The sequence below is a fragment of the Peromyscus leucopus genome, chromosome 6 (genome assembly GCF_004664715.2).
Source record: "Peromyscus leucopus breed LL Stock chromosome 6, UCI_PerLeu_2.1, whole genome shotgun sequence".
Taxonomy (NCBI): Eukaryota; Metazoa; Chordata; class Mammalia; order Rodentia; family Cricetidae; genus Peromyscus; species Peromyscus leucopus.
In genome coordinates, this window is record NC_051068.1 from 123510744 (window position 1) to 123532109 (window position 21366).

At 43.2% G+C, this 21366-nt stretch overlaps 1 protein-coding gene across 4 annotated transcripts in view; it reads right to left on the reverse strand.

The window, feature by feature from the left end:
• The window catches only part of Miga1 (mitoguardin 1), a 68169-nt gene extending 49443 nt beyond the window's left edge, over positions 1-18726 (reverse strand). Inside the window, exons 1-8 of one of the 4 annotated variants that reach the window (XM_037207234.1) lie at positions 18614-18726; positions 18015-18060; positions 15060-15357; positions 11517-11694; positions 9486-9622; positions 7546-7672; positions 6294-6427; positions 5249-5372 (exon numbers count right to left, since the gene is read on the reverse strand). In XM_037207234.1, the coding sequence (XP_037063129.1) occupies positions 5249-5372; positions 6294-6427; positions 7546-7672; positions 9486-9622; positions 11517-11694; positions 15060-15200 (841 nt within the window). In that variant the 5' untranslated portion in view covers positions 15201-15357; positions 18015-18060; positions 18614-18726. Of the gene's footprint in view, positions 1-5248; positions 5373-6293; positions 6428-7545; positions 7673-9485; positions 9623-11516; positions 11695-15059; positions 15388-18014; positions 18061-18613 lie in introns of all 4 variants that reach the window. The other 3 variants (XM_037207233.1, XM_028879156.2, XM_028879155.2) reach the window with 3 other exon arrangements.
• Positions 18727-21366: the final 2640 nt, after the last annotated feature.

Consider the following 21366-nt stretch of genomic DNA (forward strand, 5'->3'; position numbering starts at 1 on the left):
ATTCATTGGAGGAACAATCTCTCCCCACCCCCACCCCGTGTGTGTTTGGTGTGTTTGTGCAGTTTATATGTATGTCTGTGTGCTTGTGTATGGGCCTATAAGCACATATGGGTGCTTGTATATGGAGGGCAAAGGTTGGTGTCAGGTGTTTTCCTGAGTTATTTTCCACATATATGTTTTCAGTCAGCATCTCTCACTGAACCAGGAGCTCACCAATTCAGACAAGCTAGCTAGCCAGTGAGTCCAGGGTTCCACCTGTGTCCATTTCCCCAAAGCTTGGATAACAGGTACACACTTTCATGTAGGTTCTGGGAATCCAACTCAGCCCTCATGCCTGGCCAGCACTCTACATCAAGCCATTTCCAGCCTCACTCAAGCATGTTTCTGTTTTTGTTTTTGTTTTTTGATACAGGGTTTCTCTGTGTAGCCCTGACTGTCCTGGAACTCCCTCTGTAGACCAGGCTGACTTTGAACTCACAGAGATCCGCCTGCCTCTGCCTCCTGAGTGCTGGGATTAAAGGTGTGCACCACCACCACCCAGCTCAAGCATGTTTTTAAGATTTATTTGTATGTTATGTATGTATATGAGTGTTCTGCCTACATGTATGTCTGTGTGCATGTGTACCGTGGTTGTTAGCTTCCATGTGGGTGCTGAAGCAAAACCAGGGTCCTCTCCAAGAGCACCAAGTGCTTTTAACTAGTGAGCTACCTCCTAAGCCCTCAAATATTTTTTTTAATTTATTTTATGTGCATCGGTGTTTTGCCTAAAAGTATGTCTGTGCACCATGTGCATGCCTGGTGCCCTGGAGACCAAAAGAGGGCATTGGATCCCCTGGGACTGGAATTACAGAGGGTTGTGAGCTGCCATCTGGATGCTGGGAATTGAACTTGAGTCCTCTAGAGGGACAGCCAGTGCTCTTAACCACTGAACCATCTCTCCAGTCCCTCAAACATATTATTAATGAACAAATTATTATAATAAAATCTGATTTAAGCTTTTGTTCTTGTTGTTGAGATAAGGCGTTGTCATATAGTCCAGCTGGCCTAGAACTTGTGTAGATCAGGCTGGCCTAAACATTCAGATATCTGCCCATCTGTCTCCCTGGGAACTAAGATTAAAGGTATGCACCACCATATCTGCCTTACGTATGTTCATTAACCTTTTTTTTTTCATTTTATGTGGCAAATGTTCTTGTCTGCATGTGTGTCTGTACACCACAAGCAATGATAACCCTCAGAGGCGAGAGGGGTGTTAGATCTCTTGGAAATGGAGTTACAGACAGTTATTGGCCCTCATGTGGCTGTTGGGAGGTGAACTTGGGTCCTCTAGAAGCGCTCTTGACCACTAAGACATCCCTCCAGCCCTTAAGTATGTTTTTAAACCACAAAATAACGGGCTGGAGATGTAGTTCAGTTGGTAGAGTCTTGTCTAGGATGCTCAGGTCTCTGAGTTTTATTATTAGCACCAAGCATGGTTGTGGATACACAGTGAGTTCAAGACCAGCCTGGAATACATAAAATCTTGTCTTGTGTTAAAGAAAAAAAATGGAGCTTGGGATGTAGCTCAGTGGCAAAACGCTTAGTATAGGTATCGTTTCTCAATAAACACATTGTTATCTAAAAAGCAACATGGGGCGTGAGTGATGCTCTGTGGTTAAGAGCACTTGCTGCTCTTGCAGAGAACAGAACCCTGTGTTCAGTTCCCAGCACTTACATAGTGGGTGATATCCACTCGTAACTCCAGTTCCTCGGAATTTGATCTATATACATAAACACTCAGGCACATATACATACATATGAAAATAAATAACTATTTTTAAAAAGGAACATGTTAATAAACATACGAAAATGATTGTGCTAAGAAGATCTGAACACCTTCTTTAACCGTACTCATAGTATTAAGGTGGCATAAATAACTGTTGCAGAGATGGCCCAAATGTACAAGTACAGTTCCTGTTGGAACTCTGAATTTTAAATTGGTACAAGAAGATCCCACTACTGTCAATGAAACCTGACCCACAGGCTCTCCTCTCCAGATCTAAGAGACTTGTGAGTGAATGTGAATCAACTCTGACCTGCTGAATCAGCACAGGCTCCGAAGGATGTGACTGCACATCGGTCTCCTCTTCAACAGAGCCCACAGTTCCCTGAGGCACAGTAGATAAATACCCTTACATTCAGCAGGACTTGTGTTGCAGTACAACAGAGTGCCCCATGGCCTCTTTACTGGTCAAGGTGAAACTATGTGACATGAGCGTATGTTGGGTTTACAGCTGGTTGATCAGGAAGTGTCGTGTGCTGGCTGACAGACTGTCAACTTAGCAGGGTCACCTGAGAGACAAACCTCCAGGCGCGTCTGTGAAGTGGTTTCTAGACGGAGTGAAAGGAGGAAAGAAGATCCACCCTAAACGTTAGCAGCACCATGCAAGGACAGGTCCCAAAGTGAACTGGGAGAGAAAGTGAGCTAATACCAGCATTCTTCTCCTTCCTGCATGCTCCTGGGGGCCATGTGCGCTCAAACTGTGAGTCACAGCCCTTCCTTCAGGTGTCTTTGTCAAGTACGTCACAGCGACAAAAAATGCAACAGTTTTTCCTCACTGTCAGCACACAAAATTATACGTATTCAAGGTACAAGACTATTAACACATCTATTATGCCTACATAATAATGGTGGGGGCGCTGAAAAGATTCTTCTTACACCTTCAAAATGTATAAAATCTCTTAAGAATTCTAATTTTCTTAAAGTTTGTTCTAAAATCCCTTTTTTTTTAGAATTGCATTGATTGATTGATTGATTGATTGATTGTGTGTGTGTGTGTGTGTGTGTGTGTGTGTGTGTGTGTGTGTGTGTTTCAGACTGCCAGGGTGATGTTCAGAACTTGGCAGCACAGGAGACAACAGAGCCTGAAATTAAGAATGGTACCAATGTCACCTGAAGCTGAAATTTGGCTTCAAAGCCTCTTTTTTTAATTTGCAAACTTTTTTGGCAAAAGTTTAAGTCTTTATCTAACAATCTTATAGTTTTTAAAAGCCTCAAGTTACAAGAATGCTGGAGGGAAAGGGAATAGGGAAGGAAAACAGTAGTTAAGGTAGCTTCCTGGTTGACTCGTCCCCAGCACCACATACGGCAAGCACAGGGGTGCAAACCACTGAGGAGGTAGAGGCAGGAGGATGAGAAGCTCAAGATCATCCTCAGCTGCCTCAAAAGACAAACAGGCCTGGCTCAGAGGTTGGGAGCACTGGCTGCTCTTCCAGAGGACCCAGGTTCCATTCACAGCACCCACATGGTGATTTACAAGTTTTGTGGCTCCATCCAGGGGATCTGACACCCTCTTCTGGCCTCCTAGGGCACTGGGCACACATGTGGTGCACAGACATACATGCAGACAAAATTTCCATACACATAAAAAAAAAACATAAGACAGGAGAATAGACAAAAAAAAAAATATTTCCACAAAACATGTAAAATGTGCCCTGGAGACTTGAGGGCCTGACAGAAAAGAAAGTCGCTCCAGTTAACCAGACTCCCACCCACATATGGAGGAAGAAAATCTTTGTTAAAAAGCAGGGGTCTGGGAAGACAGCTCAGTGAGAGAAGTGCTTGCTACGCGGGCATGGAGACCCGGGTTCGGATCCCGAGCACCCACGCGAAAGCCACATGTGGTGATGTGTCTATAGCCCTAGCACAAGGGATAAAGAGACAGGCAGATCCCTAGGGCTCATCAGCAAATTCGCATAGCCAATTGGTGAGCACCAGGTTCGCAGGAGACTTTGTCTCCAAGAATCAAGGGGAAAACAATCAAGGGAGACATCCGGTGCTGACTTCCTGCCCACAGGCATATAAGTCCGTGGCAGAGCATCCAACCAGTGTGGACAAGCCCCATGTTACATCCTCAGCATTGGAAAATTTAAAAAAAAAAAAAAAAAAAGAAAGTAAGACCCCCACAAAATACTATCACCCACAGAACTGAGTCTTCTTGCTTCTGCAGTATGTGGTTCTCAGGGTGCATACCTGCTCCAAGCTTTACACCGCTATAGTGGATTTCTCAGACAGACTCTGCCCACAAAGTTCCTTTTCTCACCTGAACACAAGGATGATTCCGCATAGGGTTTTATGAGCACCCTTCTACTTCAGTTCTTCATAAGACAGGGTCCTACTACTATGTATCCCAGGTGGCTTGCTGGAAACTGGCACTGGACAGTTGGCCTTGATTTCATGCTCCTGCCTTAGCCTCCTGGGTGCTGATGGCACTTGTCACAGATAAAACTATTTTCACTGAGAATGGTGCTTGACTCAGAGCAGAATGTGTGCTCACATAGAGTGCTCAGCAAAGATCCTGGCACAAGATGGCTAGTACGAAAGGTGGCTGTCATAGGCTCAAGCAATCCTCCTGCTTCAGCGTACCAAAGTAGCTAGGACTATAGATATGATATAATCAGATCATGACCTAAATTACTTTGAAAAATTTTTTTCTAGCACTTGGGAACAGAGGCAGGCTGATCTCTGTAAATTCTAGGACAGTCTGGTCTACACAAAGAGTTCCAGGTCAGCCTGAGCTACATGGTGAGTTCTAGGACAGCCTGAGCTACACAGTGAATTCTAGGACAGCCAGTGCTATGTCCCAAAAATACATCAACAAAAACAAAAACAACAAAACCAAACCAAACAAAATGCATAACATAATTTTGCCTTTTTTCAATCTCTTTAAAAAAAAAAAAACACTTTATTTTTACTTCCTGTATATGAGTGGTTTGCCTAAAAGTACGTCTGGGTGCCAAGTGCATGCCTGGTGCTTAAAAAGATCAGAGGACGGTGCTGGATCCCTCATGACGGGAGGTTGTAAGCTGCCATGTGGGTGCAGGCAATGGAACCTGAGTTCTCTGCAAGAGCAACAGATGCTCTTAACCACTGGACCATCTCTGCAGCACCAGACCCCTCCTTCCCTTATTTCAATGTTAAGAGGAATTTACAGAAAGAAACACTGTTAAATCATTCCTTTCTTCCAAATGTCATTCACAAAATCTTCTCAGGCCTTTCCTCTCAGTGCTTGGGAGGCTGAGGCAGGCAGCTGGTCTAGCCTGGCTTATGAGTTCTAGCCAGCCTGGCTAGAGCAGACACTTTTTCTCCTTGGACATTTCATAAAAAATTTCTAACTTAATACATAAGACACTTAAGCAAATGACTTCAGTATATAAAAGAAAAAACCCAGAGGTTTCAGAAAACCATAGAAACCTCTCTCGACCTTACCTGTATCGTTTGCAAGAGAGTTAGGGTCAGATCCCCCAAGGGTAGCTTCAAACTCCTCCTGGAGACGATAGGCTCTTTGCAGCAGGGCTTCAAGCTTATGGATGAATTCTGCACTAATTATATCCTACGAAGAGAGAAGAAGAACAGTCACACACAGCAACTATCACACTCATGCTAACAATCTAAACACAGAATGTGACTTCCACAGAGAAACTTGCCGTGTAGACAGAGCTGGTGCTGAGTTCATGGGTGCCGGTGGCCAAACCTAATCATAAAATTCCAGCCATACCTATTGTTTTTGTAATACAGAGGCAGAACTGAATGATTCTTTAAGTAGATAGACTAAGAGTTTTCAGACTTGAGCTTATATAAAAATTGCCTAGAAGATTTGCTAAATTAGATTTAGTGCCCCTTGTCCCGGCTCCTGATTCCACAATCCACTCACATTTTGAAATGACCAATAAAGACCCAGTTCTACCTTCTGTATTACAAAACCAATGGAAATTAATTGCATCTGCTACGTCTACACATCCTAGGGAAGTCTGCACACTTGAAGGTTTGGCACTGGAGAGCTGGTCAACAGTTCAGAGTACTTGGTGCTTTTGCAGAGGACCTGGGTTTGATTCTCAGCACCTTCATGGCAGCTCACACCGGTTTGCAACTCTAGTCCCAGAACTGGCACACTCATGGTACACATACATACATGCAGGAAAAACACTTATCTGTATAAAATAATAAAAGAATTTTTTTCAAAACCAAAAGTGCTTAAAAGCTCAGATAGAAAATGCCCGGCCAGAAGCCCTTCATGCTGGGCATGATCCCAGCACTGGGGACGCAGAGGCAGACAAGCTCTGAGTGTTTCAGACCAGCCTCGTCTACTAAGAGTCCTAAGTCAGCAGGGGCTACATAGTGAGACCCTATCTCAAGTCAAAACAAAACAAAAGCCCTCAAGTCTCTCATGTAGTCCCAAGCTGGAAAAGCAAACAACTTGTATTAACTGCCCAGAAAGAGGCTCTTCCAATAATCCGAAGCAGGCTGTCCTTACATCTACGTTTTCTTCAGCAATGGCATCTCCGGCTCCCAGCTTAACGGAGCTGCAGGCTTCCTCTTCAGCCTGTCTACTGCGGAAGGTCAGAGCTTGTTCCCATCGACGCAATGCCTCTTCAAACAATTCCATACCTAAAGGTTAAGAGCAGAGTGACTATAAATGAGCAAAACCATGTTTCCTAACATGTAAAATGACGAAACAGAAACTGGAAGGAAAGTCACAGACAGAGACTATTATTGCTGGGATAAGTATGATCTTGCAGTTTGTAGGCTTGCAGGAGTGTGTTTATGCCACAGGCTAAAGATGCCCTAAAATGCTGTAAGCAGAGCTTAATGGGCCATTCTGGAGGAAGTGTGGAAGACCAGAATGCAGAAAGAGCCAATGGAAGCAGGCTTGTGAGGTTTCAGAAAGGAATAAGGACTCTCTTGGGAAATGTGCAAAGGGCTATTGAGTTTACATTCTGACAAAGAACCCAGTTGCTCTCTGGCCATGTCATGAGATTCTTTGTGAGACTGAATCAACACATAATGAACTAGAGGGATGTAGTGGGACACACCTTTAAGCTCAGCACTCAGGAGGCAGAGGCAGGTGGATCTGAGTTCAAGGCCAGCCTTGTCTACAGAGTGAGTTCCAGGTAAATCAAATTACAAGTATAACAGAGAGGTCTGGACAGATGGGACGCACGGATAAGAGTGTGATATAAAGAGTGATGTCATGGAGGAGTGATGTTGTCACAGGCCCAGGGCATGCTGGGAGTCACAAGACATGGAAGAGGACAGTACTGCATCCTCTCATAGGTCTCCTAAGAAATGCGGCTGATTGACACCTTGATTTCAGATCAGTAATAATGATTTTGGACTTCTGGCTCCAGAACTCTGAGTGAACTGATTGCTGGGTTTTTTGGTTTGTTTGTTTGTTTTTTAACGTTTCTGTATTTAAGGTAATTTATTATATCACAATATATAATATAACTTATTATATCTCAAGAAACTAGTACAGCTGGTGATGTTATATAGCATAGATTCAACAGACATAGGCCATTTTAAAATTACAGTTGATTCTCTTAGAAGAAATCACTGGTTTTGGTTTTTCTTTTTTTCTTTTTCCCCCATAGGGATCAAACCCAGGACACTAACATGCCAGCCTAGCTCTCTGCCACTGAGTACCTCCCCAGCCCCAACTAACTTTCCTTTTACCTTCAAATGAAACCTGGTGACAGTATCTTAGAACTCAGAAGTTCTATACCCACCCATCAGGTACAAATTCTCGGGAGTGGTCACAGGAATGTTAACAAGTTTGATGTCATCCTCATCTGCTTTGTCCCAGGAATTAGAATTTCCACAAGCACAGCTATGACAGGAATTGACACTCTGAACCTGAAATGAAGACCAAGGAAAGTGGATCATCGCGCATGCATGGGTGTACGCAAGCACGCACGCACGCACGCACGCACGCACGCATGCGGTCTCCTATATAGCAATGACCTGAATGTTTCATCCTTTTGCCTCTACCTCCCAAGCGCTGGGATTGCAGGTGTATGCCGCTGTACCTGGTTTTTATACTGTGCTAGGGGTAGAGCCCAGGGTTTCCATGCTAGGAAAACACTATCCTGATTCAAACCTGCTATGGTAGTTTATATTTACCAATTATTTACATATGTTCTATAATTATAGTCCAGGTAAGTTCTACCTGAAGAAATAATTCTGATTATATTCAAATTTAGTACTCACGTGACTCTTAACTACTCTGGCCCTGTTGTTAAAAAATATATAAGTAGAACAATATTTTGAAAATAAATCAGTATTTTCACAAAAAATCAGGTGACTACTTGACAAACCTTTACTGTGTCAGCACTTATAAATGCTAACTACACCAGCCTAGGCTGTCTTTGGGGATTCAGACAATGTTAAATGATAATGTAGAGGTGCAGTTCATGCCCCTTCTCTAATAAAACCTGCTGTGCCAACCATGCCAGTCACTGCCTGCAGATCACCCCAGTCTCTAACTCCAGCGCTGTTCTCTGGAAAGAAATCCAAATGCAGATCTCAACGTGCCTTTGGTGACTCCACTTGCTTTTCTGCTGGCATCATAAACTTAATATGATGAGTCTAGCCTTCTTCCCACAGTAAAAATTCCTCCTCCAAGTTCATCAATACCTCCATTCCCATGATTTCTCAAATTTTAAAAAAGGAAGTCATTTTTAAAACAACTCTTAACACATCTTTAGATTTCATTTTTTAAATTTATTTTTATTTTTTATTATGTGTATGCATGTGTGCCTGTGTGGAGTTATTTGCACATAGGTGCAGTTGCCCAAGGGAGTCAGGAGATTGTGTTAGATCCCCTAGAGCTGGAGTTACAAGTGGTTATGAGTTGCTCAACATAGGTGCTGAGATCCAAACTCAGGTCCTCTGCAAGAGCAGGACATACTCCTGGCTATCGAGCTATCTCTCCTGCTCCCTTGACCTCATTCGTCAAGTTTTGTGGACCTAGATCCCGACTGTCTGAGTCACAACCCTGATTTAAGTACTACCTGCTGTCTAAAAGGCAGAACCCGCCTCCCAGCCTGTAGTGGAATGGTAAGCTGGCTGAGCACGAGCAGAGGGGACTGGAGTGGCCCCCTGCAGCTACTCCTGCTAAGGGAGGTGCTTTAACACTCGCTTGGGAAACGCCGAGGCTAAGGCTGTCGAAGGTACAGGAGTCTTATCTGCGCCATGCTGTCAGCTCACAGAACTGCAAGTCTGCAAACCCCCATAAGGTGTTCCTACTCTGCCATAGGTCTTCAAATTTTAGCGACTTTTCACTGGGCACAGGTGACTCTCTGTCTCCACAGTCTAGCTACTCAGGAGGCTAAGGTAACAGAATGACTTGAGCCCAAAAGTACAGGGAGAGCTTGACAAGGCAAGGAGACCCTCTCACCCACGTACTGGAATTACAGGCATGAGCCATCACATCCAGTCCAGGAAAAAGGATGCCTGCACCTACTTTTGAATCAACACTACCACATCAAAGCTGTTCTCAAAGGACCAAATGGACCGTATCACTTACTCAATGAAATTGGACACCAGCAGCAAAGGAAACAGACTCAACCAGACTGTCCCCTAAGAGCAGCAGATATGTGATACTTAAGCTAATAAGAGATATGTAAGCAAATGTAAGAATAATAATAATAAAGTATGTTTTTCTTACAGAGGCTAAGCTCTGGGCAGAACCCGAGTATTTGCTGAAAAGTCCTCCATTAGCGTAGTTACAAGACTGAGATCCTTTGTCCTTGGTGGAACTTAGTGACAAGGTCAAGTTCTGTCTACTACTGGAACAGCTGGAACCTGGCAAACAAACACACCAAAACCAAAAGCATCAGCAATTCCAACAGTAACTTTCAGGAAAAAAATTCAGGTTATAGTCGTTCAGAAAGCACCTGAGTTTTTTTTTTTTCTAGAACTCATTTTATTCAGGCACATAAATTATTAAATGTGCAATGTTATTAAAATATACATTTCTAATGTTTGTATGTTATATATACAAATACCAGATTTTATAACCAGGTAAAACATTCAGCAAACGATTCAGGCCAGTTTTGAATGACTTACTATAATCAGTGTAAAAATATCGGCAGCTACCTCACAAGCTGTCAGTTTAAAATGTAAGCACTTTGTTCCCTAAATTACAACTTCCCCTTAAATGTGTTTGCTTCTGTGCACTTCTGAGCCCTCCACCACTTGCACACTCATCTGCAGAGTACACACCAGGCCTAGCTTCTCTCAGCAAGACAGGGCAGACTCTGTTTCAAATTCCAGTACACGTATGTTATATGACCTTGGTAACGTCTTCATATGCTAGTGTTTTAAGTACATAAATGAGAAGAACATGGCACTGTAGTCATTCACAGAGCTACTATAAAAATTATATAAAATGCTGAATATAATGCTTGTCTGAGATCTAATAAAATCTCAATAAATAACAAACTCTGGTTCACTCTGTGTGCTGATGAATAAATCACAAAACCATAAAATACATGAAACAGTAAAATACTAAGACATCTAGACTGGTCAAGGAATTATTATTATTATTGTTGTTGTTGTGTGAGGGAATCAAAAGTTCAAAGCCAGCCTCAGAACACAGTGCTGTGGAATAATTATTTTGATCACCATGAATATGTATTACTCTAATTGGTTAATAAAGAGTTGACTGGCCAACAGCTAGGCAGGATTTTCAGGGCAGAGAGAACCCTGGGAAGAAGGCCAGAGTCTGAGGAGTCAGAGGAGATGCCGTGAGACACAGAGAGGGAGCAGGATGGGATGTACATAGATAAGTTAAACAAGCCTAAGGGCAGCACAAAGACGAATAGAAATGGGTTAATTTAAGTTATAAAAGCTAGCTAAGAACAAGTCTAAGCTATTGGCTGAGCATTTATAATTACCATTAAGTCTCTGTGTGGTTATTTGGGGAGTGGCTGGCGGGACAGAAAAGTTCAACTACAACATAGTAAAGTCAAGGCCAGCTGGGGCTACATAAGACTGTTAAAAAATTTCATAAAAAAAAAATCAGAAACACCATAAAGGTAACAGAGACAGAATTCAATTATAGTATATTTGTACAAATGTAATAATTACTATGTTTTACAAATGACAGCATGCACTATTGACTTAGAATGATATTCTCATACATTATCAAATACTTCAAAAGCAGGTTGTGAATGTAGTCTCATGGTTCTACAGTTTTTTTTTTTTTAATTTTTATATTTTTAAAATATGTGTATATGTATCAGTGTGTGGGTATGTTCACATGAGTGAGGTACTCAGAAGCCAGTGGTGTCAGATCCTTTGAAGCTACCAGATGTGGATGCTGAGAAGGGAAGTCAGTTCCTCTGGAAGAACGGTTCTCAATCGTAACCGCTAAGCCATCTCTCCAGCCTCTAAAACTGTATTTTACTATATAATTTACTGACACATACTTTTTGTTTTGTTTTGTTTTTCAAGACAGGGTTTCTCTGTGTAACGACAGCTCTCGCTGTTCTGGAACTTGCTCTGTAGACCAGGCTGGCCTTGAACTCAGAAATCTGCCTGCCTCTGCCTCCGGAGTGCTTGGATTAAAGCCACTAAGTGGTTTTAATGTATCTGTCTTTTCTCCTGCATACTTTCTAACCCTACGGACCAGTGCTCCAGCTGTGATACATAGTATCTCATGGTCCACAGATTTAACCTGGAAATTTCCACAAACCTTTGTCCGATGCTGCTCTTTTAGTGTGTTCAAGTAGGAGGTGCTCTGGTTCCCACGGTAGTATTTTTTCTTTCTTTTTTCCACGTCTTCTTTTAAAGTGATGGGCAAAAAAAATTACAGATATAGCACTCACAGCAGTTACCACAAACAATCTTTTAGCTATTGGTGAAAATTTGATCTGGAAAAGATTAGGAAAAAAAAAAAAAACTCTTATCTTTTCACTAAAAGTAAAAGCATAAGAACTAAAATTAGCTGTTGTAGGATATTTGATCACCCCATGAACCCTGAGATTGCATTATTTACTGGAAAAACCTGTTTCTAGTTCTGGCTCAGCCCTAGATTATACCTTTAATCCAAGAGCTTTCTGCTTAAATACTGTAAACAGGATTAAATAAAGTCAACCATAGGTCAAGAGGTGGAGCAAGCAACCAGTGGACAAGAAGTAAACATATGGTTATTAAGAAATAAATTGCCAGGCGGTGGTGGCACACACCTTTAATCCCAGCACTTGGAAGGCAGAGGCAGGCGGATCTCTGTGAGTTCCAGGCCAGCCTGGTCTACAGACTGAGGTCCAGGACAGGCACCAAAGCTACACAGGGAAAAAGAAAAAGAAAAAAAGAAAAGAAAAAAATCATAGAGAGTAAGAAGGCGTCAGGAGGGCAGACAGAGAGATGCACAGGAAGCAGAAGGGAGGGACCGGCACTTTGAGGAGGGTGTTTTGAGATGGCCTAAGAGGAAGAAGGCTTCTGGGACCTCCGCTGAGGAGGAAGGTCGGCTGGGTGCTTCCTCTGCCTCTCGGATGAGCAGGCTTTCAACCCAGCATCTGGCTCCAGAGTCTTTACTGGTAAAAATCAAACGATTCAGTGTAGCATGAATCTTAGAAGGTCTTATTAATAAAATCAAACCTGGAGCCAGGTATTGGGGTGAACGCTGGAAAAATCAGAGAAGCAGAACAAGCTACAGCCACCTCACCTCACCAGTTCCTCAGCTGGTCCTGTTTCCTCAGACTGGAAGCCTCTGGGTCCTCACCCAGAATGAATGTCAGCTGAACTGCTGCTCAAAAACCTGGAAGTTTAACCAGCTAAATGCTTCTAGTTTCTGGTCCTCACGCCTTATATATCTTTCTGTTTTTGCCATTACTCCCTGGGATTAAAGGCTCACTTCTTGGGATTAAAGGTGTGTGTCACCATGCCTGGCCAACTCCAATGTGGCCTTGAACTCAGAGAGATCCATGCCTCCAGAAGGCTAGGATTAAAGGCGTGAGTGCCACCATTTTCTAGCCTTTGTATCTAGTGGCTGTTCTGTTCTTTGACCCCAGATAAGTTTATTAGGGTGCACAATATTGTGGGGAACACAATACCTCCACAATTCAGATTTTGTTCAAAACAGTAATTAGCCTTTGATTCCAGCACTCAGGGGGCAGAGGCAGGTAGATCTCTGAGTTTGAGGCCAGCTTGGTCTACAGAGCCAATTCCAGGACAGCCAGGGCTACACAGAGAAACCCTGTCTCGAATCCCCCAACACCCCCCCACCCCCCACCCCACACCCCGCAAAAAAATAAAAGTAGATCTTACTTATCTGTAAACATTATAAAGAGCCTATGTATCCCTCTTTCAGCCCCAACCAGTCTGTTTTAATTTAACAGACTATCACTCACTGCTCTGAAGTTATCTAAGTTTGAAATACACATTATTATTTCAAAGTCAATAGATACATAAAGTAATTCAACCCTGTGAACATTTCTTGACCAAATGACGATTAACCCGTGAAACTGAATCTTTTTTCTTAGAGAGGAGGGGAGAGGTGGGGTGTTTGGGTTTTCTGTGTAGCCCTGGCTGTTCTGGAACTCTGTAGACCAGGCTAGCCTCAAACCCAGAGATCTGCCTGCCTCTGCCTCCTGAGTGCTGGGATCAAAGGTGAGCGCCACCACCGCCTGAAACTTCTACATAAACAATCAGCAAGATTTTTAACTATAGAAATGATTAAATCAGACTTTAAAAGTGAGCTCAATTTTTAAAACATATCCAGAATTTTAAGCAAACAGAAGTTAACTTATTTATAAATACCACAGGAATAAGTGATTTTATTCATAAATTAATTAGAAAATATTTTTAGAACCCTACAATCTAGACAATGACACAACTTAGCACCAACGCCCTCTCCTGGTCTCCACGGACCAAGGCATATACACAATGCCCAGCATACACACAGGCAAAACACCCGTAAACATAAAATAAAAAGGGTTTTAAAATAATTTATTTATTATTTTACGTGCATTGGTGCTTTGCCTGCAGGTATGTCCTTGTAAGGGAGCCAGATCTCCTAGAATGGAGTTACAGACAGCTGTGAGCCGCCATGTGGTTGCTGGGAATTGAACTTGGGTCCTCTGGAAGAGCAGCCAGTGCTCTTAACCTCTAACCCATCTCTCCAGCCCCAAAATAAAAATATTTTTGAATTAGAATAAAAGATATTGACAACAGACTACAACCTACAGAAGGAGAGAACGATCTGGAAAGTGCACACCTGAAGGACAAGACCACAAGGTTAGCAAGGCTCTGGGATGTCAAACAGCGCCCCTGCTGTGGGAACCAGCAGAGCAGCTCCCCACAAAACGAAAAGAACGAACATGTGATTCAGAAATTCTACCTCTGAAAAATAATTCTGAGAAGAACTGACATCGGGATTTGTCTTGTCTTCCTTTCTCTGTGTTTGGGAGCCTGTGCGCCCAGGGGGCCTTCATACTTGTGCTGAGACATCTCCCCAGCCCCATGTTTGTTTCCACTTGTTATTATTATTATTATTGTTTTAAACAGGAGTCTCTTTATAGTTCAGGCTGTCCTTACATTCCTGGTCTTCCTGCCTTTGCCTCCGGAGTGCTGAGATCACAGGTGTGTGACATCGTGACTGGCTAAAAGCAGTCTTCCAGAGATTATTTACACATCCATGATCATAGAAGCTTTATTCAAGATAGCTAAGACATGGAAACAACCCAAGTAGTTCACAGACAGATGGAAATACAAGCAAAAATGTGTATATCCATACAGTGGAATATTAATTCCATATTAAAAGGAAATTCTAACATATGCTACAATGTGGATAAATCTTGACAATATTATGCTATTACAATACACGAGTCATTAAAAAATAATGAATAAATGAATGGGATTAAAGGTGTATGTCACCACACCTGGATAAGAAAGGAAAACTTTTTAAAGTAATACAGTATATATATACACACACATATTTTTAATGAAATATATTTATATGTATATAATATAAAATATTTACATATAAATATATTATTAAAATATATATGCACATATACATATACACAAAATAATTTTTAAAAGTAGATATTAACTACTTTAGCATTTTGACTATGCTGTGTGAAATCCTCAGGGCAGTAAGTCCACCTGCTTCCAAGCTCTGGGTTCAAATCCCTGGTATCAACAAACAAAACAACCTCAAGGAAAAGAAAAATCACAAACAAATTACACTGAACAACATAAACACACTATTCAAATTCGGTTCACTTCTGTTTACCTGGGACAGAGAACAGTACCAGGACACAGGGACATCCAACACTCTGAGGGCGGCCGTCTTCAAGGAGAACTGCGATTCTCTGACTGTTTCTTCTGACATGACTCCCCTGTCTGATCTTAATTCAACGAAACAGAAATTCATCAGCCATAGGGATTTCCGGTTGCTTTATCCATGAAAGATGCAAAGTTAAATTCTTCCCAGGTGTGATGGTGGTTCATGCCTTTGATTCCAGCTCTTGGGAAGGAGAGGCAGGCAGATCTCCGTGAGTTTGAGGTCAATGTGATCTACATGGCGAATTCTAGGCCAGACAGAGATACATAATGAGGACCTGTCTCAAAAAAAAGAAAAAAAGTTAAACTCTGGTAAAATCAGAGAACTGATTCCTGCAAGTTGTTCTCTGATGCCCACCAGAGCACCTAATAAATAAATATAATAAAAATATTCAAACTCTATCAGTTTTGTGGGTAATTATGCAGGCATGATATTGCAATGAAGCTAAACCTGCATTTATCAGTTACCAAAATAGCAAAGGAGAACATGAGCTGTGTTTAAACTTAATCGTAACCAAAAGGCTAACTGTGATGAAAATGGGGAGACTGAATCTTCAAATGCAAGTCATAAATTTTCCTTAGAAAACAACAGGTCCTCCCACTGAGCAGGATGAATGAGAACACACCGTAAGTACATACGTGTACGAAGGTTCCATGAGCAAAAAACCTTCCCTTTGTATGTTAACCTAAAACAATTATGGGGAGAGGAGAGGGCATGGGGAGAACTGCATGTTCTAGAGCAGTGTTCTCAACCTTCCTAGTGCTGTGACCTTCAACACAGTTCCCCGTGTTGTGGTGACCCCCACCACAGCATTATTTTCGTTGCTAATTCACAACTGTAATTTTCCTACTGTTATGAATGGTAATGTGAATGCCTGTGTTTTCTGATGGTCTTAGGCAACCCCATGAAAGGGTTATCCGATACTACAATGGGGTCACGGCCCACAGGTTGAGAACCATTGTTCTAGATTCTCTTTCTAGCTAAAGTCTATCAGTGTTAGTATCTTAAAATCTAATTCTTCTTGATTTCCTTCACGTAAGTGTGCATGGGGTGCTGACTGGAATCTAGAATACATTCTTGGACACGGAAAGAAAACTCAGAATTCAGTAGCTGGATTGACACCGAAGGTCAGATACTGAGCTGGCCAGTGGTGGCACACACCTTTAGTCTCAGGGAGGCAGAGGCACTTGGATTGCTGAGCTTGGGGCCAGTTTGGTCTACAGAATGAGTTCCAGGGCACATGGAGAAACCCTGTCTCAAAAAACAAAAGCAGAGTCAAATATATATGTGCTTATGTATTATATTAGAAATGAGGTGTCTCTTCTGTACCCGGGCTGGCTGTCTACCACTGGACTGAAGCACTCAGTCTCTAAAGAACTGAGACTACATGCACTGGCCACCACACCCAACTACAAAGAGTCTGATCCGTAAAAAAGCAGACGCTTGGATACCCAGATTAAAAACATGATGCATGCTGGGGACAGAGCTCAAGCACTTGTCACAGAAGCATTAGGACTAGAGAACCCATGCACACCCTGGCTAGGCTTAGAGGACTGCCTGCGATTCTAGCCTCTGATTTAGAGACGTGGGATCCCTAGAGCAAGCTTGCTAACAAGACTAGCTGTGCATGGTTCTGGGTCTGACTGAGAGGACCCGACTCAATGCAACAAGAAAAACCAACCAAGGATGGTGATGCTCAGCATCAAACTCCGGCCTCCACAGGCACACCCACTCACATATATGCCTACAAACTTCCACTTCCTCCCACAAATGTTGGGGAGAACAAAGGTCCAGAACAACCCTTTAATACAGTTTTTCTTGTTGTAGTGACCCCCCCATCAAATTTTCATTTCCACTTCATAACTGCAATTTTGCTACTGCTATGTATCATAATGTAAATATCTGTGTTTTCGGATGGTCTTAGGCGACCCCTGTGAAAGGCTTGTTCAACCCCACAAAGGGGTCACGACCCACACCGCTGAGAACCACTGGTCTAGAGTTCAGGTATCTACCCTATCCAGCTCACTGTTGTTATTAGTGCAACTAGTTGCACACAGTAAATACATTTATAAAATGCAAATCACCTCACAACTGTAATTAAGAAATGCTCTGTCTGGCATAGAGAGATGTTCAGCAGTTAAGAGCACTGGCTGTTCTTCCAGTGACCCTGGGGCTGATTGTCAGCACCGATATGGTGGCTCACAACCATTTCTAACTCTATCCCAGGGAATCTCATGCCCTCTTCTGGACTCCATGGGCACTGCATGTACCTAGTGCACAGACGAACACGCAAGCAAAACACCCGTGTAAAATTTAAGGAGCTAAACAAACAAACAAACAAACAAACAAAGCAAAACAACAACAACAACAAAACCCAGAAACACATCTGGTGAATTTGCTGCAGTACTTTGTTTTTGAATTCTGGCTCACTTGTTTCATTTCACCAAGGAAAGCTGAAAATCACAAAGGAAGCTGAATCCAAGTGTAATCATTACTAACTGAAAAACTTCAAAAGCAGGCATTTCAACTACTCACAGAAGTATAATTTAAATAAACATGAAAGCAGTTTCATGACTATTCAAATCTGTAAAGGAAATCTTCCAAACACTGGCCTGCTAGAAGTGTCGTCAACAGAGTTTCCATTTTAAACATCCTAAAATTCGATTCTACAACTCTTGACTCTTATTGTAAGAAGTAAATCTAAACTACTGAGCCAATTTGACAGGAAGCAGAAATCTACACAACTTAAGACTGAGGAGGAGAGAGTCTCTCTCTCTCTCCCTCTCTCTTTGCGGGGCGGGGGCAGGATTCCTTGTAAGGCGGTCAGGCCTGGAATTCACTATGGAAGAATGACCTTGAGTCTCTGATCCTCCTGCCTCCACCTCCCTAACTGAGATCACTTACATGCTGCACCAGCTCCGCTGAGATGTTTTCAATGCAGTAGAATAACCTGATAATAAGAATAGTCTGTGAGTCTACAACAAGGCCGTTAGTGGGCACACCCGTAATCCCATCACTTGGGAGGCTGAGGCAGGAGGATTACCACCAGCTGGAGCCTGATGTCGTTTTCACAGTGAGTTCCAGACCAGTCTACAGGGTGGGATGCTGTCTGAATAAAATAATCACAATAAAACAAGCTGTCTGGGGCGTCTCCCCGTCGAGTAGGTGCTCAGCGATTTTGGCCAGTGGGCCAAGGCTTCTCTGCAGGCGCCCGGCGACAGGCCGTCATCTAGCACCTAGGCAGCTGCTCAAGGTCCCCACCGCCCGCGCCCTCTGCTCCGCGATCTCCTCACCCCGCACTTGCTCAGCGCTCTCCCCACCCCGGATCTCCGCCCTGCACTTGCCCTGCTCTCTCTGCACCCCGGATCTCCGCCCCGCACTTACCCTGCTCTCTCTGCACCCCGGATCTCCGCCCCGCACTTACCCTGCTCTCTCTGCACCCCGGATCTCCGCCCCGCACTTACCCTGCTCTCTCTGCACCCCGATCTCTGCCCTGTACTTACCCTGCTCTACCCGCACCCGGTTCTCTTCGGCGCGCCCGCACCTGCGCCTTGTCTGCTTCCCAGCCGCAGCCCCCACAGAGCAGCCTCGGGTTGTGGGAGGCGGAGTCCTTCCGGGGTCAGGACGCAAAGGTAGGGAAAGTGGAGGGCCACGGGCGGACTGCGTGAGGGGCTACGTGCGAGGTCGCTCCCGCCATATTTGTAGAGGGCAGTGGGCTCTATCTAGAATTGCAACCCTTTATACACCTATCAATGGGTAGTATGGGAGTTGGTAACCTTTTAGGAGTATAGGACCATGCAGCGAATCTGGTTAAGACTATGGAGTTTTCTCTGTAAAAAATGGTTATGATTGTTCATTATTAAAGAAAATATAATAAACACACAGCATGCGTGTGCATGGACACACATGCACACCTTTTTGAGCCCCAGAAACCAATCATGGATCCCAAATCAAGAATTTCTGGGGGCTGGAGAGATGGCTTAGTGGTTAAGAGCACTGGTTGTTTTTCCAGAGGACCCAGGTTCAATTCCCAGCACCCTCATGGCAGCTCACAACTGTCTGTAACTCCAGTTCCAGGGGACCTGACTCCCTCACAACAATACACATAAAGTAAAGTTAAATAAATTTAAAAAGAAGAAGAAGATTTTCTGGTCTGGGAATTGTATTAGAGTTTGTGGTGAGCATCTATGAGGCTCTCCAATGGATACCCCCCCCCACACACACACACACACTCCCACACAACCAATCTATCTTAGACCCCGAGTCCTCAAGTGAGCTAGGTTACAGGTATGGTAGATGGACCTATATAAACGGTGCATTTATTATTAACTTAGATTCCCTACAGTTGCCAGGCGGTGGTGGCAGCAGTGGAGCATGCCTTTAATTCCAGCACTGGGAAACAGAGGCAGGAGGATCTCTGTGAATTCAAGGCCAGCCTGGTCTACAAAGTGAGTTCCAGGAAAGGTGCAAAGCTACACAGAGAAACCCTGTCTTGGGGGGGACGACTCTTGTCTCTTGTGCAGACTCAGCTAAGGTTCCCACTATCCACAACAGGCAGCTCACAACTGCCTGTAACTCCAGTTCCATGGGGATATGATGCTCTCTTCTGGCTTCGGTGGGCACTTGCATAAAGGTGGTACACATACAAACATGTAAAATAAATAGTCTCTTGTGGTGATATATTGTGTACCCTAATAAACTATGCCTGAAGATCAGAGGACAGAACAAGCCACTAGATTAAACAGGCAGTGGTGACACACACCTTTAATCCTAGCACTCAGGAGGCAGAGATCCATCTGGATCTCTGTGAGTTCAAAGCCACTCTGGACAACATGAGATTGACCCAGTCTAGGAGAGAAACAGAACCAGGCAGTGGTGGCACACACCTTTAATCCCAGTACTTGGGAATCACACGACTTTAATCCCAGCACTAGAAAGGAAGTAATATGGCAGGGCAGAGAAAGGTATATAAGGCTTAGGAGACAGGAACTAAGGCCTTTTCAGGCTGAGGAGTCCTAGAGGTAAGATGAGGTAGTGGCTTGTTCCTTTGTCTCTCTGATCTTTCAGCATTTACCCCAATATCTGGTCCTAGGTTTTTTATTAAAAGACCAATTTAGATTTTGAGCAATAGTCTCTCTTCAAAGCTGAAGTTGTTTAAACATCTGTTTAAACAGCTGCATCAGAGGCTTGCCTTTTCTGACAGTACTCTGGAACCCTTTACCCCCAAGGTAAACCCAAAGAGGACCTTAGTTACTGAGCAGGGTGGGAGGTAACATGGAGCTTGGTGGAATATGCTAGAATGATGAAACAATCTCAAGGCAAGAAGTTCTGTAGATGATATTTTGTCAGGTGTGTGTGTGTGTGTGTGTGTGTGTGTGTGTGTGTGTGGCGTGTCTCTTATTGGTTTTTAAAAAAATATGTATTATTTATATAAGTACATGTCTGCATGGCTTTTATCAGCTTTACATATATTTCAAATATTTTCTATTTGTTAGCTTGACTCTTGTCATTTATTTTGAGATAGGATCTTATGTATACCACACAGTTCTTGAACTCTCTACATAGCCAAGGATTGTTGCAGAGTGTTTGTGAAGATGTATCTTTGCCAAGGCGCCTTCTTACTGGTTTAATAAAGGGTGAATGGTCAATAGCTAGGCAGGAAGAGGTTAGGTGGGACTTCAGGGCAGAGAGGACTCTGGGAAGAAGAAAGGGGGTTGCCAGCCAGACCCAGAGGAAGCAGGATGGGCAGTGCAGAGATGCCAGTGAGACTCTGAAGAGGTCGGACATACGGACAGAACAGAGGTAGCTGCGCCACGTGGCAAAGTGTAGATGAATAAAACAGGCTAATTTAAGTTATAAGAGCTAGTATATATACAAGTCAAGGCCGCTTTCATAATTAATATTAAGTCTCTGTGTCATTATTTGGGAGTTGACTGGCGGGACAGAGAAAGACTTGTTACAAAGGATGACTTTGAACTCTTCTGAGCGTCCTGCCTCCAACTCTGGAGTGCTGGAATTACTGGGATGTGAATCCATGTCCCACCCTGCCCTAGTGTTAGAGGTAGACTCTTGGACTTCACGCATACCAGTTAAGTTCTCTACAAATCAGTTTCTTCCCTAGCTCATTTTAAAGTTTTTATTTCATTTTTTAAAATTTGTGTTTTTCCTATTTTTCTGATAAAAGACCATGATCAAGTCAACTTATAGGAGAAAGGGTTTAATTGGGGCTTAAGGTTCAAGGGGGGAAATAGTGCAT